General features: G+C 39.9%; 1 protein-coding gene across 4 annotated transcripts in view; it reads left to right on the top strand.

Moving 5' to 3' along the window:
• GTF2I (general transcription factor IIi) overlaps positions 1 to 18,483 on the top strand; it is a 92,204-nt gene that overhangs the window by 26,754 nt on the left and 46,967 nt on the right. For 3 of the 4 annotated variants that reach the window (XM_040336693.1, XM_040336695.1, XM_040336696.1), the window contains 7 exons: positions 2,345 to 2,398; positions 3,994 to 4,089; positions 4,483 to 4,548; positions 6,991 to 7,174; positions 8,797 to 8,855; positions 10,010 to 10,081; positions 17,084 to 17,267. In XM_040336693.1, the coding sequence (XP_040192627.1) occupies positions 2,345 to 2,398; positions 3,994 to 4,089; positions 4,483 to 4,548; positions 6,991 to 7,174; positions 8,797 to 8,855; positions 10,010 to 10,081; positions 17,084 to 17,267 (715 nt within the window). Of the gene's footprint in view, positions 1 to 2,344; positions 2,400 to 3,993; positions 4,090 to 4,482; positions 4,549 to 6,990; positions 7,175 to 8,796; positions 8,856 to 10,009; positions 10,082 to 17,083; positions 17,268 to 18,483 lie in introns of all 4 variants that reach the window. The other variant, XM_040336694.1, reaches the window with a different exon arrangement.

Genomic DNA, 18,483 nt, shown 5'->3' with positions numbered 1-18,483 from the left:
TTTGTTTGCCAGGTTCTTTCAGTGACAGTCCCTGACCCTTGTTTATTTTGTTGGGCCCATTGGCATGGTTCTGTTTGCCTTATTTGTCAGCCCCTCAGTTTCATTGCTTGGGCATACCCAGGATCTGTGCATATCCAGACTATGTTTGGTACTGTATGACTAAAATAAAAGGGAATTTTGACTTGTAAATTCCATATGATGGTACAGCACAGGACACAGGCTGCCCTCCCATCTGTTCTGTGTTACTATGCATTGCTTGCTAAAACACTGAGGAGTGGGATTGGGTTATAGGGGGCCCTAAGAGGCGTGCACAGAAAAGCTTTTCACAGTGTTCAATCACCTGAAGCAGATTATTATGCACAGTCTATGAATATCCAGCTTGTGTCCTATACCAGTAGTCATCAACTCCTGTCCTCAGGGCCCACTAACAGGCCAGGTTTGCAAGATAACTGAAATACATCACAGGTAATATCATTTGCTGCTCAGTGATTGCAGTATTCTAGTCTGCATCTCCCCAAGGTAATACATAAAACCTGACCTGTTAGTGGGTCCTGAGGACAGGGTTGATGACCACTGTCCTATACCATATTCCAAGATATGGAATTTACAGGTAAGCAAATATCCCTTTTTTTTCTACCTCTCTGGAATACACGTGTGTGTGTGTGTGTGTGTGTGTGTGATTTTTATGTAGATGTATTTCCTCTCTGAGATTTGTCATCTCAGTGTTGAACTCTAAGGCCTCCCTTACAGAGACCGTGAGATAAACTGTTGCACTATAACAATTCAAGAGTAAAGATCTAGATTATTACAAATGCTTATTGGTGACTGATTCTCTTTAACTTAAGTGAACCCCTAAACATATCAGTAAAGCTAAATTTAACACTTAAGTAACACTGCAGTATAATAGCTTACTTCAGAGCGTCGTTCGGCACTCAGCTGACTGACTGCCGGTCTCCTGTCCCAATCTGATAGCTGCAGGAGGAGGGGAGGATACCGGCACGCAGTCACGTGAGCACCGAACGGTGCTCCTGATGTAAGCTATTGTATCGCATATTTTTAAAAATGACATCCACTGGGGAGCTAAATGTTATATAATAGATGGAACTATAGAAGTCACTTTTTTTTTTTTTTAACAACTGATCGGGAGGATCAGGGAGATGAGGGGGTAGAAGGACAGATGGAGACACAGGAGAGCATGGCTGCGGCTGACGGAGGCACGTATTCTGACCCTGATTATCGTAGTCGGCGTACAGAGGGGAGGGTAGAAACTGGCAGTATCAACCAGGTATTTCAGCTAATACAGGGGACCAAATTACACAGCACAAGCACTGTGCTGTATAACCTGCTTTAAAGAAACAGGATCAATACTATTTTATTTGTTTGGGGTTAACAAACGCTTTAAACCTAATTCTTAAAGCTGAACGTTAGGATTTAAAATAACCCAAAACCCTTTAGACCTATATTTAATATTTTATAAACCTAACCCTAGGGCCCTTTGTTAAAGCAGTCCCTTCATTTTGAACAAGCTGGCAGCGTGCTTTAACGTGCAGATTTTTTTTTTTTTTTCTTACCACTGCACCCACAATGCAGAGATGGTTTGCATTAGTGTGTTGCTGTGATTTGCAACATAGTTGCTTTGTGCTGCACCGCCTAGGTGTAATAGGGTGCCACCAAAATAAATGACACTGCAAAGCACTATCGCTAACGTGTTGTGATAGTATGGAATACTGCACATTTGCCCAAGACTTTGGTTCAGTCATTGTGATAAATGGATTTTTTTTTATTTATTTTCTGCTGTAAAAGGTGCATGAAGCCAGGTAGGGCCTTACAGCGATGATCTTCAAAATTGGAAGGGAAGACAAGTCAGGAGTTCAGAGAATTAGAGGACTTTTTAACTAAAGTGAACTTTAATTATGGTTAATGCACAGTAATTGTACTGCAGATTTAGTTAGTTTGTGAACCATTTTTTATGCTGCTTTTCTAAATGTGGAAATAACAACTCCTTTTCAGAGAAGGGAGGATGAAGCACAAGCCCTTGGGGACTGCAATTCTTTATTTGAATTTGTGTTATTCATTTTGTCCTTTTTTAGTTCAGCAGGATTGACGTGTTGCATACAGATATATGTTGTAGTAAAAGTTGACCATAAAAATGTGCAAAAGCTAACTAAAAAGAAAAGTTTACAACAACAATTTAAAAGTTCTTGTAAACATTTAAAGTACGTGCTGAAATCAATTTTAATAAATCAATGAAACTGCTCCAGGCAAAGGTTAACTATTCCATTTTATTGCAGTAATTAGAAAATTACTCCTAAATGTATATTTATATTTTTTTTATGTTTATAAGGTCATGGGTATGGTGAGGATTCCAATGAAGGAGCAGATATGGAACATAGTGAAGGTATTGGTTTTTAACTGCCTAATTATATGTAATATTTTTTTATCAAGAGTAAAGAAAAATTATAATGCGGTTTTAAGTGTCTTATTACACCATTTTTTTTTTTTTCATGTAAACTTTTTTTTTTTCCATCTAAAGAAGTACTCTTCCCAGCGAAAATTAAACAGGCTGGGGATCGGGGCTGACATTAGTTATATGATGCAAAATCCTATTAAGTAAAAAAAGGAAACCTTGGCAGTTCCTTTTTCACGGCTTGAGTACACAGGCAGCACTTGTTATAATCTGTATGCGACTACACACAACTCGCATATTGGCACATTTGTTGTGTTTTTTTATGGATAGCATTAGCAGTTTACTAAGAGTCGGTTCACACAGGGGCAACACGACTTCCAGCACGACTTTGGGAGGCAACTTGGACACGACTTGAGTATGAATCATCAGGCAACTTACAAGGCAACTTCAAGTTGCCTCCAGGACAGTACAAGCCAACTTCAAGTCGCCTCCAGGACAGGAGGCTTTCCAGTGGCCAATCAAACAACAATTAGCTCCGTGGGAGGGAGGGGTTTGGCTGAAAAATGTGCGTTATCTTCCTGGAAAGTTGCTTCAGTTAAGACGGTGATCAGACTTCTGAGGCAACTTCCATTGAAATCAATGGGTACAAGTTGCCTACAAGTCAGATTGAAGTAGTACAGGAACCTTTTCTGAAGTCGGAGCGACTTCAGTAGTGTACATTTAAGACGGCTCTATTCACTTCCATTGATTTTTTCAACCACGCGATTTGGGACGACTTGGGGAGACCTCAAGTCAGATCCCAGGTCGCCCCTGTGTGAACCGGCTCTAAATGTTTTTCACTTGTTACTGATTGTAACGGTCAGGGGTTAACACCATTTACGATCTTCCATTCCACCAACCACAACAGCTTATCCGACAATCCAGCAGACAGGACCCATTCCATTCCCCAGAATAAAGACGAGACACACAGCTCTGTTCTTTGTGGTTCCAAATGAATGAATACTTTTAATGGTACACTCAGCTTGTTATATACAGTTACAAGCATGCTACAGTTAATCACAGGGACAATGAAACTCTCCACCCAAAACATCACACAATGGGTGGTTAACGAGTTCCCCCTCCAATCCACATCCCTAGACAGACATTCCGGCACTGCATCTTAGAGGAGTTAATTACTATAGCTGACAAGTCAGTCTCCACATCTTATCATCAATAGACTTTTCACACAAAATAGTGTCATTAGCATTACACAATGAAAAGGTCTGTAGAAGCAGACCTAATTAGCACAATGGACAAAGAATGAAATCACAGCAAGACACTTAATCATCCCATAATAGGCAGCCAGACTGGCTACCAAGCTCCAATTCACATCACCACAGTAGCAGACTTAATTAGCATCTCAACAGTCTATTGAATGAGACATTCTTATAAACCACCTGTAATATGTCAAGATCTCCTGCAATACATGAATTATCATTAATGTCCCATCTCATGTAATCCGAGATATCAGTTCTCAGTCCTCCTATGCCCCAAAAAGGACTCCCGTTACACTGATATTTAAGTTTATTGTCTTTTGCTATCTTCAGGTGATGATTATGGACCACCTCATAAGAAGCAGAGGAGTGCCGGAACACAACCAGCCAATCAACAATGCAAGAGAAAAGCCAAAGAGTTCAACTTTGGTAACTTTTTGTGAATTACAGTAAATTAAACCCCTGTAATGTCAAATACAGGGTGTCCCTGACTTACAAACTTCTCCTACTTACGAACTGGGCGCTGCAGGGACCCTCTGCCATTTTAGGTGGACCGGCCTGCTGTTCTGCGCATGCGCAGAATGGCATTCGATGGGACATCGGAAATGTCCGTAATTGCCGGTCTGCGCATGCTCGGCTGACTTACGAACATTTCCAATTTACAAACAGGAGCAAAGTCTCTAACGGGTTCGTAACCCGGGGACACCCTGTATGCCTGTTATTTCCAGACACTGGGATTATTGAATTTGTTTGTGGCATCCCTCCCCCTTTAATGCACCATGATTAAAATTCTTCTCCAATGTTTATGTATTCCTTCTTTAGAAAAATGGAATGCCAGAATTAATGAACTGAGGAAACAGGTGGAAGAATTGTTTGAAAAAAAATACGGTATGTTGTAATGTTTGCTTTAATTGGCAAAATCTATATATTTAATGCAAATAGTTTAGTAGATATAAATGTGTCCTGGCAGTTTAATCACCTGAGCTTACTTTGTTTTCTGCAATCTTGCCTTTTAATGCAGTAAGCTGGACTTCCATCTTAAGTTTGTTGTAGACTGTAGTTTAATTGTCTTACATAACTGCCTATAAAGATCTGTGAAAGAAATTAAGAGACTACTTGGATTCGTAATGTCAAAGTTCAAGATAAAAAATGCATACAATTCCTAGTTTACACACATGAGTTGTATTGGTAAACTTTTTAAAACCTAGTTGACCGACAACACTTGCACATCCTCTTAAACTGGCCATACACGATATTTGAATTTTGAGCCTCTCTTGCAGAATCCGACAGATTTCTATTTGTGGGTGGCCCTGGCAGGGACTCCCCTCTCAACACACTTTGACCTGCAGATCAAAGGAGTCCAATTGAAAGTTGCCAGCTGATTAGTGACTGCAGCCTATCACTGACAGTTATTGTTTACATATTCTGACAGCTATAATACTCGACAGGGGAGCCTACTCCATCCATCTATTTAAATTTCTTTAATTTAACCTTACATAGAGATCTATACACGTAGAGTTGGAAACATAATTGGTGGATCCACTACAGATTTTGTAAGTTTTCCCACTTACAAAGAAATGAAGGGTCTATATTTCAGAATATCAGCCAAAAATATAGAAAAAACACATGATACAAATGTTATAGTTGAGTTGCAGTTCAGTGAGTAAAATAAGTATTTGATCCCCAAGCAAAGCATTACTTAGTGGAAAAGCCCTTGTTGGCAAGCACAAAGGTAAGACATTTCTTGTAGTTGGTTACCAGGTTTGCACACATCTCAGGAAGGATTTTGGTCCACTCTTTTTTACAGATCTTCTCGAAATCCTTAAGGTTTCCTTGCTGTCGCTTGGCAACTCGAAGTGTCAGCTCTCTCCATAAATGTTCTATAGGATTAAGGTCTGGAGACTGGCTAGGCCACTCATGACCTTTAATGTGCTTCTTCTAGAGCCACTTCTTTGTTGCCTTGGCGGTATGCTTTTGGTCATTTTCATGCTGGAAGACCCATCCATGACCCATCTTCAGTGTTCTGGCTGAGGGAAGAAGGTTTTCATCCAAGATTTTACAATACATGGTCCTGTCCATTGGCCCCTCAATGCGGCAAAGTCGGTCTGTAGCTTTAGCAGAGAAACGGGCGCAAAGTATAATGTTTACACCTCTGTGCTTGACTGTAGGGATGGTGTTCTTAGGGTCATAGTCAGCATTTTTCTTTCTCCAAAGACAGCGAGTCGAGTTAATGCCTTAGAGCTCAATTTAGATCTCATCTGACCACAGCACTTTCTCCCAACCCTTCTCCGAATCATTAAGATGTTCATGTGCCATCTTGAGAAGGAGGACTCGCTGTGTTTGGAGGATGAAAAATGCTGACTATGACCCTAAGAACACCATGTCTACAGTCAAGCACAGAGGTGGAAACATTATGCTTTGGGGCTGTTTCTCTGCTAAATGTACAGGTCAAATTTGCCGCATTGAGTGGCCAATGGACAGGGCCATGTATTTGATCTTGGATGAGAACCTTCTTCCCTCAGCCAGAACAATGAAGATGGGTCATGGATGGGTCTTTCAGCATGACAATGACCCAAAACATACGGCCAAGGCAACAGAGGAGTGGCTTAACAAGAAGCACATTAAGGTCATGGAGTGGCCTAGTCAGTCTTCGGACCTTAATCCTATAGAAACTTTATGAAGAGAGCTGAAACTCTGAGTTGCCAAGAGACACCCAAGAAACCGTAAGGATTTAGAGAAGATCTTTAAAGATGAGTGGACCAAAATCCCTCCTGAGCAACCCGGTCACCAACTACAAAAAAAACGTCTTACCTCTGTGCTTGCCAACAAGGGTTTCTCCACCAAGTACTAAGTCATGTTTTGCTTGGGGATCAAATATTTATTGTAATTACTAAACTGCAACTTTATTTATAGCATTTGTTTTATGTGTTTTTTTTCTGAATTTTTGGTTGATCTCTATAATTTAAAATACACCTATGATAAAAATTACAGACCCTTCATTTCTTTGGCAAACCTACAAAATCTGCAGGGGATCAAATAGCAGGGGATCAAGCTAGTTTGAAGTTGCTACTGTCTGACAGTGAGTTATTGCATAAAGATAGTGGGGTTTCCATAACCTATTAAATCTTTAAAATGTGCATATATTGTGGCTTGCTATTTAATATGTCCTGCAGTTGTATTCTCTTGTGGGATATTAAAGAATTCATGCTCGGAAAGCTTTTTTTTTTAGTTTTCATCTTATCCCTAAAGAATCCAAACCATGTAGTATTCATTTATTAAATATTTAAATTATTTTATACTGAGAGACTTTTTTGTAATTTTTGTTAAAAGCTGAAGCCATAAATGCAAGTGGTCCAATAGCCGTTCCATATCACCTTTTCCAGTCTTATTCAGAAGATTTGTATGTTGAAGGACTGCCAGAAGGCATCCCATTCAGAAGGCCATCGACGTATGGAATTCCACGCCTCGAAAGGATACTGTTGGCACGGGAAAGAATTAATTATATCATCAAAAAGTATGTCTTAATAAAAAAAGAATAAATATTTTCTAAAAGTGTACAGTTGTTTTTCCAACACATGCAAAAAAAAAAAGGAGATCCGCTTATTATGTAAATAATGTGTTGATTTTTCAGAAACATTTGTTTCTATAAGGTTGTAATTGTACAGTATATGCACTTATTGACAAACCTATTTGCTCACTACAATTGCAGGCTCCATTTACCACAGTGCCAAACAATGGCTGTGCTATACTGCTGCTTCTCACCGTGCAAGTCTGTGACTTGGCCTACTGATAGAAAACAATGCACCCCCTATCTGTTAGGTTGGTAGGTTAAAGCTTGGTACACACGGGCTGAATGTCGGGCGACATTGGCTGGTTCGATAAACGGCCGACATTCAGCCAGTGTGTATGGCAGCTGGTCTGACATAAACCGGTCGTTTTGGCTCCCGAGCTTGCTGGAAAACCAGCAGCCAACCGGCTCCCAATCAGCTCTCTCAGCCAATGGCTGAAAGCGCTGACCAGAGTATTCTTACGTCCCCCCCCCCTTGTCAGAATACAATAGAATAGCAGGGGAGATTGCTGTACTAACATTGAAATGTTAATACAGCGGCTCCAATAGAGCTGTCCGTTCTCAACCCAGCGAGCTGAATGAAAAAAAGCCTAGTGGTGTGTACTAAGCTTTACAAATGTGTAACAACCACTTTAGTACAAGCCTGTAGTACCCCTTCATTACCAGGCCATTTTTTCAGATACCAGTGCTTTGGTAGTTTGACATTTACCCAGTCATACAACACTGTACCCTAATACATTTTTTTTATTTTTAGATACATTTTTGGTGTTTGAAAGGGTTTTTAAGAAATCTCTATAGTCAGTGAAAAAAAATGAATGGCCCAAAGTCCCCCCTCCCTCACACACCCATGTTGTGGCCTGGTATGGTTCAGGAGGGGGTGCCCCCCTTTTCTGACCCATCGGTCTGCATGCTCGAATAAGGGTCTGGCATGGATTTCGGGGGGGGGACCCCACGCTGTGTAATTTTCTTTATTTTTAATAGCCGCTGACAGCTGATGAGTCATCGTTTAAGGACGCAACAGCCTGCTCCTTAGCAACCAACTCAATGCGCTAAGTTACCACATGAAAAAATGTGGCAATTACAGCTTAAGCCAACAACTACTGCATTCGTTATTTATCGTAAAATTCTTAGTGAATTGCACTTTCAAAACTGATTTACCGCAAGCGCTATTTTACCGCATTTTATTGGCCGTTATTTAACTCTGCATGGTGTATATACTATATATTTTTGTGAACACTGCTCTTTTTTTATACTTATTATTCTATGATTTTTATTTATGCCACAGAGTATGATTTTAAAGCTTTACTTCAGCTACATAAAACAAATCAAAGTTGCCTCCCTTTGGAGACCAGCAAGAAGAGCAGGTTTTGATGATTATAAAAAAACTTATTTTTTTTTTAATTTGTGGTCAGTTAGATTTTAAACTTATATCCTGTACTGCTGGACAATAGTCAAAACAAGTGACAATAAGATTGTTGTCTTGCTCAAAATTCTATATGAAACTATGCTTTTAAAATGTACTGACCTCTAGAATTCACATTGAAACCTTTTTTTCAATTTCTCTCTAGACCTGAACTTCTGAACACTACAAAAGAAGCCTTGGCAGTTGACAAACTAAACACAGGAGGTACCTGGACCTATTTCGATGCTAATTTCTATATCAATTGAGACAACTCTTTTCAACCCTATTCAGAAAAGAGTATTTATTCTTAAAGTGGTTGTAAAGGCAGAATTTTTTTTTTTTATCTTGATGCATTCTGTGCCATTGGCTCCCACTGCTGTCAAAGTCAGTGAGCCAATGAGGAGAGAAAGGGTTTTTGGTCGGCCTCAGGCTCCGTGTCTGAATGGACACAGGGAGCTGCAGCTCGGCTTGGGTGCCCCCATAGACCGCTGCTTGCTGTGAGGGCACTCAACAGGAGGGAGGGGCCAGGAGTGCCAAAGAGGGAACCGAGAAGAAGAGAATCTGGGCTGCATTGTGCAAAAAACACTGCATGGAGCAGGTAAGTATATCATGTTGTTTTTAACTTTAGTATCACTTTAAAGAACAATCAATCAGAAATGCTCTCGTTTTAATTTTTAGATTGAATGATTGGTTGCTACATAATAACTTACTAAATTCTGGTTTGAAAAAAAAAAATATATATATATATATATATATATATATATATATATATATATATATATATATATTCAAGTATGTACTCTTATTTCCAAAAAGTACTTTCCGTTGCTCTCCGCCTTCTCAAAGTCTCCAGGTTATTTATTTTCCTGCTGCCATTCGACTTCTTGTTAAGCTGGCCTAACATGTGTCAGCTTTTTTATTTTTTTAGCTAGTGGATTGAACTAACAAAACTGACCCAATTCCCCCATCCACAAATTTGATGTGGATGTGGGAATCCTCCCTGCTGTGCTGTTGAATTCTGACAGTGGGATTCCCCTGCCATCAGAATACACTAATCAGTGCTGCAGCCGATAAGCTGTGAGTGCTGATTGAATGGAAATTCTCCACCAGGGCTGTTCTATTGATCAATGATTTAAAGGATAAATATGGCCAAAGCTCTTTTAGCCCTACTTTTTCAGTGGGGTTTTAATCGTTTAATTCTAGGTGTAGATTCGGCTTAATGCTGCAGCCGTATAGGCTACTATGTATGTTTGTTTTTTTTTGTTTTTATTATTATTTATTTTTCTATTCCTGCACTTCCCTTTTAATTACATGTCCTGAGTTGTTAACAAAAACTGGAAAAATATGAATGTTCTTGTTTTGTTTTTTTTGCACATTAGTGAAAGAAGAGTGGTATACAAGAATTACAAAATTAAGGAAAATAGTTGACCAGCTGTTCAGTAAAAAGTTTGGTAAGGGTCATTATTTTAATGATTTTTGTATAAGGCATTTATTTAATTACTTTTATTTGAAGTATAGCAAACCCTTTTGTTTGTCTGGTCCTACTTACTTGTTAAGATTGATTTTCACATGTTATTGCGTACCAGTTAAAAACAAAATGTACTTAAATTCATGAAAGCATTCATAAAACACTCCAAAAATAATTTTGCAAAATCAAAAGTGAGTTTGATTTTATTTTTTTCCTCCTCGTCCACACAGGTCTTCACACAAGTTTTCATTCATAGTATACTGCTTCCTATGAAAGAATTGGACACAAAAAGCTGGTCTGTGATCACTCCATATATGTAGAGCAGACACAGACAAAGCCCACTATATGCTATGGGCCCTCTGATTTGATCCGCCCAGATGGAAAGGGACGGATCCCCTTCTGTTGTATGTGTGTGTGTGTGTGTGTGTGTGTATGTGTTTTTTTTTTAACAAATCGGATTGGAGGTACAGTAGGTATAAACGGACACCATCCGTTTACATCTGGTGAATAGAAGGTCCAATTTGCGTCGGAAACCCATCATGTGAAAAGAGCCCAAGGCTGAATTCACACTGATTTGCTACAGTTTACCCACACAGATGGTGCAGCGCAGTGCACCTGTGGCTTTCCTGAGGGTTAGCTGCACTAGACTTTTCTATTATATCCTGCAAGTGTACTTTCTAAAAAGTACACCAAACCCGCAGGTAATAACCAAATTCTATGGCTCAGTGCGGATCACATTGAAAGCAGCCTAGTAACTATTAAACAGATATAACCATATATAAACACTGAGATTTTAGTAACAAACTTGCCTTTAATAAGTCTTCCATTCAGGTATCAAAGGCTGTTGCTGTCGCTGGCTAAATTTACACCACTGATGCTCTGGGGTGGCAGATTAGCAACCAGTGATCTGGGCTTGCCAACCTGCCATCCTTGAGCAGGAGGTTGTGGGACATCAGAAGGCTCCATGGGCCACTGGTTGGGCACCCCATGCTGTCATTTCACTGACCCTTGTTTGCTTTCAACTGTCTGGTTTTCATGAGTACTTGAGGTCTCACCTCCTACCCTCAGCCTGTAAGTTGCTTAACCGCATTGCAGATGCAAAATGTCAGATTCTGAACACACGGGAACAGTCCCATTGTATTGGGTGCCCCTAGCTCACTTTCTGATAATGGGCTGGGAAATGCTTGCAAAGTACCTACTGATGGTGCCTATGTCTGCAGCCTGGAGTCATGTTTCCTCTACTGTTAGGTTCTTCCGTCTTCGTAGTCCTCCTTGACCCTGTTGGGTGTAGCTGGGTCATCTGCTCTCTCGGCTAAGGCTTTTGCTAAGGTCATGGAAGACTTTATGTCTCAAAGAATCCTTTTATTTGGATCACAGAGGCCATACATGTGCTTCCATGCCCTTCCAATCTGATTTTGCATCTGATTTCCGCTCCCCCCGTGGATCATTCACAGCATGCTTTGAATGAAACCGTTTTGGGAAACCGTTAAATCGATGAGTTTAGTTCTACTTTAAAGACCCAACTGAACTGTTTTCACTTTCAGCTCCTGCCTTGCACCTGAATGGCTGTTATGTCTGACTTGAGGGAATCTTTTTTAAAGGGGATCTAGCAACCACCATGTTGCTGCTTGTTGTGGAATTTAATTTTCAGCTGTGATGGCTTACTGAAAGCCTCCTTTCTTGTGTCTCACTGGAGTCTCTTGTTGGTGCATATGCATAGGGCAATTTGTCTTAGGTCTTGGACTGCGGAACTGTTTTGTAATAAAAAATGTTGTCCCCTTCAGTTGGCAGCACCTCTTTAAACCAGCCATAGATGCTCTTATCAAGGATGTTACCTGTGGCAGGAGTAGGCTCTTTGGGTCAAACTTTTCAATCCAGAACAAGTCCCAGTCCAACTCCTCACTCCCAATTATCTGTATGTCTTTATATGCAACGTATGGTTATCGTTGAATATGGAAATAATTTAAAACCTTTTTTTTTATTGGGTTGTAAACAAATGTTTTATTATATACATAGCACTGTACAGCTGCCCTGTATAAACCTTTTGTATTAAACTCAATTAAACCTTTGTTTCTAAAAAAAATAAAAAAGGATCACACAGTCAAACCGCCTCAGCCAGCAGCATGTGGACCTGAGAGAGTGGTTGCTAAACCTATAGGTGTTCCAGTACCAATGTCTTGGGTGGTGGGGATGCCAGATTCAACACCGAACTGGGCAGATTTGTATCTGGAAGCAGTGGATGCGCTATCTAATGGCAGGGGTCTTCAAACTATGGACCTCCATTTGTTCAGGAACTAAAATTCTTATCATGCCTGGTCAAGTCTTTGAATGTCAGAGTTTTACAATTCCTCATGGGAAGTGTAGTTCCCCAACAGCTGGAGGGGTGTAGTTTAAAAGATTCCTGCTCTATGGGATCTGTAATCCCCGATCTATGCTTTTCTTCCCCTGAAACTTCTTTCATACCGATTTTGCCACCTTGCTTCTTGATTGATGGTTTTAATTGCATGACTGTTGAACCTAGGTTTCTCAGGGACAGGGGCATCTGAGTCTGATTCCTATGATGCTCAAAGCTTGGAAGTTCACATCCCACAAGATCAGACATGAAGGTCTTACTTCATTTGATCTAGTGGTTTTCACCCTAGGAGTTTCTCCTCTTTCTGTTTGTTTCAGAGACTGTTGGCCTCCCAGTTTTATATTAATACCTTTTGTGTAGAGGGTGTCTCATTTGATATTTAGCTCCCCCACCACCTTGGTGGTGGTGTTAAGGTCCAGGACTTCCTTCTTGTGTAATGTTTTCTACGCCTTTCACCTTTAAAGCGGAGGTTCACCCTAAATATACACATTTAGCTTATCCAGATCTATGGAGTATATACTTTTTTTTTTTTTTTGTGCATTTAAATACCGTGAACCAGGAGTATTTATTGAGACTTCCGGGTATCCCTCCCACGGGAGTGGGCGTATATATTCTCTTGCCCAGCGCCCCACTGTTTGCTGGGAGGTGTCCGCAATGTCTTCTGGGAGCACAGTGTCTTGCTTCCCAGGAGACACGCCGACCATCGTAATCTTGCTGGATTTCACTCGCCGTGTGACTCATCAAGCCGGTCACGTGACAAGGGCATTCACCGCTTCCCGGAAGTATGTGCTTGTGGGCTTCACAATGCCCACAAGAAAAATGGCAAATTCCTGCATCTTTTTTTATAAGTTTATATTTTCTAAGAAATCAGACGGGGGACGATTTCAAATCGTCAAACACGTGAGTACTAGGTTGCTAACTGAAACATTCAATGCAATGATAAAAAAAAAAAACGATTTAACTTGGATATTGTTCTTCCATCCCTTTTGTATGGCTCTGGTTCATCTAAAGGAAAAGTCCCTCCATTGTCTGTGTGGATGTGGTTCAGGCTGTACAAATCTACTTCTCAGCCACTGTTTCTTTCAGAAAGACTCCTTCCCCTTTTGTCACTCTAGATGGGCTCTGGGAATCCAGTCTCTTGTTCTACCATTTCTAGGCTGTTCATTTTTTAAGCTTCTAGTACTTTATTAAGGATTGTGTTTCACCTTTTTTGCAGTTTACTTGGACCCATTGGCAATTGTGATCTTTGTTGCCCACTTCTCCGTTGGACATCGCAAAGTCTTAGGGCTTCCTATGACCTGAAATGCAGGAAAAAGAAAACAGGACTTTTGTACTTGTCTTAAATTTCTTGAAGTCCGTTGTGGGACACAGGTCCCACCTTCTGTGTTTATAATCATACCTGCCTACAAAACTGAGGCATGCTGGTAGTGGAAGGAGTTATACCCTGGGCTGGCCAACTTCTTTTTGGTTTGCTTGTGTTGAATGTTCTTGTAAGTGGTAGTATAACCCAAAGGTCTAAGACTCCCTGTGTCCCTCAATAAACTTCAATAAAAAGATTTTATGGTGAATACACAAATCATATGATGGCAGTTATTATATTTAATGTCAAAATATTTTTAATGGAAAGATATATATCTACAGTTGTGCTCATAAGTTTACATACCCTGGCAGAATTTATGATTTTAGAGAATATGAATGATAACACATTTTCCATTCATGGTTAGTGTTTGACTGATGCCATTTGTTATCAATCAACTGTGTTTTACTCTCTTTAAATCCTAATCACAACAGAAACTACCCAAGTGACCCTGATCAAAAGTTTACATACCCCAGTTCCTAATACCGTGTATTGCCCCCTTTAACATCAATGACAGCTGAAAGTCTTTTGTGGTATTTGTGGATGAGGCTCTTTATCTTCTCAGATGGTAAAGCTGTCCATTCCTCTTGGCAAAAAGCTTCCAGTTCCTGTAAATTCTTGGGCAGTCTTGCATGAACTGCATGTTTGAGATCTCCCCAGAGTGGCTCAATGATATTGAGGTCAGGAGACTGAGATGGCCACTCGAGAACCTTCACTTTTGTCTGCTGTAGCCAATGACAGGTCAACCTGGTCTTGTGTTTTAGATCATTGTCATGTTGAAATTTCCAAGTACGTCCCATACGCAGCTTCCTGGCTGATGAATGCAATGTTTCTCCAGTATTTTTTGATAACATACTGCATTCATCTTCCCATCAATTTTGACCAATTTTCCTATGCCTTTGTAGCTCACACATCCCAAAAACATTGGCGATCCACCTCTGTGTTTTACAGTAGGAATGGTGTACCTTTCATCATAGGTCTTGTTGACTCCTCTCCAAATGAAGCTTTTTATGGTTGTGGCCAAAAAGCTAAATTTTGGTCTCATCACTCCAAATGACTTTTTGTCAGAAGGTTTGAGGCTTGTGTCTGTACTGTTTGGCGTTTTGTAAGGGGAATACTTTGTGGCATTTTCGTAGTAATGGCTTTCTTCTGGTGACTTGACCATGCAGCCCATCTTTCCTCAAGTGCCTCCTTATTGTGCACCTTGAAACAGACACACCACATGTTTTCAGAGAGTCCTGTATTTCACCTGAAGTTATTTGTGGGTGTTTTTGCATCCCGAACAATTTTCCTTGCAGTTGTGGCTGAAATTTTAGTTGGTCTACCTGACCGTTGTTTTGGTTTCAGCAGATCACCTAATTTTCAACTTCTTAAATTAGAGTATGAACACTGCTGATTGTCAATCTCAATTCCTTGGATATCTTTGTTACCCTTTCCTGTTTTATACAGTTCAACTACCCTTTCCCGCAGGTCCTTTTTGACAATTATTTTGCTTTCCCCATGGCTCAGAATCCAGAAACGTCAGTGCAGCACTGGATGAAAGATGCAAGGGTCTGTCAGGAGTCCACACACCCGTAAATGAACCATCCATCTAAACAAAAACCTACAGTATATTTGCAAAATAATGTGTATTTGGTGACTACCAAAAATCATCTAAACCTTTGCTACAGTCTATCCAGCTCTCAACCGTGTACATAGCTTAACCATAACTTCAGAAAAGAACACAACCCTTTAAAGTGTATCTCTAAGCAAATGTTTTTTTCTTTTTTTGAGTGGTGTTGGGAAGCGGACCCTCTGTCGAGTTTTTATTGCTGTCTGTGTGCCCATTGGGGCGATTGACCACTGTTTGTTCTGATAACTTTTGTTCCCAAAACAAAAACAGAGCGGAAATTCCAGAATTTTTTAGTTAAAAAATATAAGAGAAACCTTCAATAAGAGACATCTGTTCCAAGGACTGCTTGATTCAGAAATAGACATTTTAAGAAAAAAAGCTATCCTCATATGAACCAACTGGATCTTTATTTCTTGTACAATGTGTCTGTCTTGCCAGTGGCACTTAGGGGAATTAATAAAAGGAGTCTAAAACAAACTTTGGGTTTTCAACTTAGTCTTAATTAAACCACAGCCAATTACCTTTTTAAAGTTTTAATTTTATAAGTTGTGTGGGAACGGTACTATTTAAGATTAATACTTATTTCGCCCACTGTTATTTAATCTCCCCTTTGGTATTTGGAGATCCAAACATTTTGGCTGTTAGAAAGCATTTTGTTTGACTGGGGTTCATTACAGAGTTACTTTAAAACAAGGCTCAGGGTTTTAAGTAACAGGCTCTATACTTCTTATAATGACAGGGTCACTATTTTAGTGCCTGACACTTCTGTGTTCATTCACTGGAGGGGAGAACAGGGAATGTGTCTGCTGGTTGCCCTCCATGCCACCTTTTGACACTTGGCAAAGCCAGGTATACACGGCCGGAGGAATTTGGGCAGGGAGCAGTGCCCTCAGCAGGCTGTGAAAATGATTGAGTGGCTTTACAACATGAAAGTCCAAATGCCCATCTACCAGGTGCTGTTTTTAAATGGCGCTGGTAGGCAAGTGGTTTAAAAAAAAATATGTGGGCTTTAAAACAAAGTGCAGATATTCTTTTTTTACTGCACCCTTCTCAGAATTATACTTGCCTTTACTCCAGTATTTTTTTTCTTTTATATTTGTGAACTGAAATTCTTGTATGCTCTGGTCAAGATGAGACTGATGAGTAGTTCACCATAGTTTTTCATGGAGCTGTGTCTCAAGGCCAGAAAGACTTGGAAGAAGGTCCCAAAAAGGTCTACAGGAAGCTATTGTGCAGGTGTAGACAACCTAGATTTTTTGAAATAATGCAAACAAATGCCAGAGGTCACAGGTGCAGGATACATGAATGTATGTGTCTGTGGAAGGGAAAGGTAGTTTAGCAGAGTAAGTACACGTCTCTTTATATTTTTTTCCGGTCACTTGCGCTTTATCCAGGTTGAACTTCATCCCTCTGCTGGTACCTCACCCAATCTGAGTTTAAAAAGGGCATCCTGAGTTGTTTTCATAAGGCAATGAAAGAATGTCCAGGAAAAAAACAATGAGAACAACAAAATCACATAATATGGCTAACATAACACACTTAATTTAATTTTCAGCTCAATTTTATTATTGGCTATGACGTGATATTCTAGGAGTTTTTTTATTTCTCTAATAAATATTCAATTGTTATGCATCAGTTCTGATCTGTTTTGTTCTGTTTGCAGCTGAAGCTTTAGGAAAAACTGAGGTCATGCCTGTACCTTATCAGAAGTTTGAGGCTAATCCAACAGATATGTATGTAGAGGGATTGCCAGAAAACATACCTTTCAGAAGTCCTTCCTGGTACGGAATTCCAAGACTGGAGAAGATCATTCAAGCTGCAAACAGGATAAAATTTATTATTAAAAAGTATGTGGTTCTCTTCCTGTTTTGTGGACATAATTTGGCACCGGTGTATGTAACACTTTTCGGCAAGAACCGAAGGAACATACATTGGTTCCGAAAGTTTTATCGTATAGAATTTTCTGTGTTGCCACCCTAGACGCTTGGTGAACAAGTGATAGTTCAGGACTCAATACATTTTTGGGATTCCAAATGTTTTGGAAAAGTTAGTGTTTTAAACATGAAGACACAAGGTGGTAAACTAGGTATCTCAAAGGAGTTATTCCAGGTCCCCCTTCTGCCAGCTTTCTTAGGCAGGCCATAGATGATGCAATATTCTTTCCTACAACCATGGGTTGCAGGAAATAAAATTGTTTGATTGCCCCATTTAATGGCTGGCTTTAGTGGTCATCTAGCTCTTTCAGCTTATGGTTCTTTTCTTGAATGAGCTACTTGCAGAGAACAATGGGGATTACTTCAGAGTAAAAAACTTGAGCTACTTTTCTTTCATCAAAGTTGTTTGCTGGGGAATGATGGCCCCAGTAGTGAAGCTATACCCTACAGCCAGTTCCAAACCATACCTCCTGAAAAGCGAAAGTTTATTCCTGTAAGGACCAGTTCACACCACAGTTTCTCCATTCTGAATGAGTTTCTGCATGCATGTTTTTGATGCGTTCTCGTGTGTTTTTCCTCACCTTCCTTTTTTTTTTTTCTCCTGCATCTCCATTCAGGACATGCATTTTGGTATGTTTTTTGATGCCTTCCGGTATGTTTTTGATGCATTCTGCTGCATCCCAGATGCATTCCATAAAAAAAAAAAAATGCAGTATGTTCTACTTGGTTTTGTTGACTGCACTGGAACACACTGTACTAGTGTGAACTAGAGCCATAGGAATACATGGAAAACACTGCGCATGCATTTTTGATGCAGATTAAGAACACATTGAACTGCATCTGGTATGAGCCAGCCCTAAAAGATGATTTTCATTCTATTGTCCATGAGGCACTGGTGAGTTGTACTGATGATAGACATTTACTATAATAGATTTAGTGGAATACTGACAGAACTTTGTTAAAGGTAATTCTCCTTTTTTCTTAATTTTTCTTCCTCCCAACTTTTTTTTTTTCTCATTTTTTTTCAAGAATAATTTTTGACTTGGGGGTCAATGTTCTTTCTCTAACATGAATGAATGCTATGCCTAGAGATAATACCGAGACAGATGGAATCATAAAATGCACCAGA

This window comes from Rana temporaria, chromosome 2 (assembly GCF_905171775.1).
Source record: "Rana temporaria chromosome 2, aRanTem1.1, whole genome shotgun sequence".
Lineage (NCBI taxonomy): Eukaryota > Metazoa > Chordata > Amphibia > Anura > Ranidae > Rana > Rana temporaria.
This window is presented reverse-complemented; position numbering and strand designations above follow the sequence as displayed.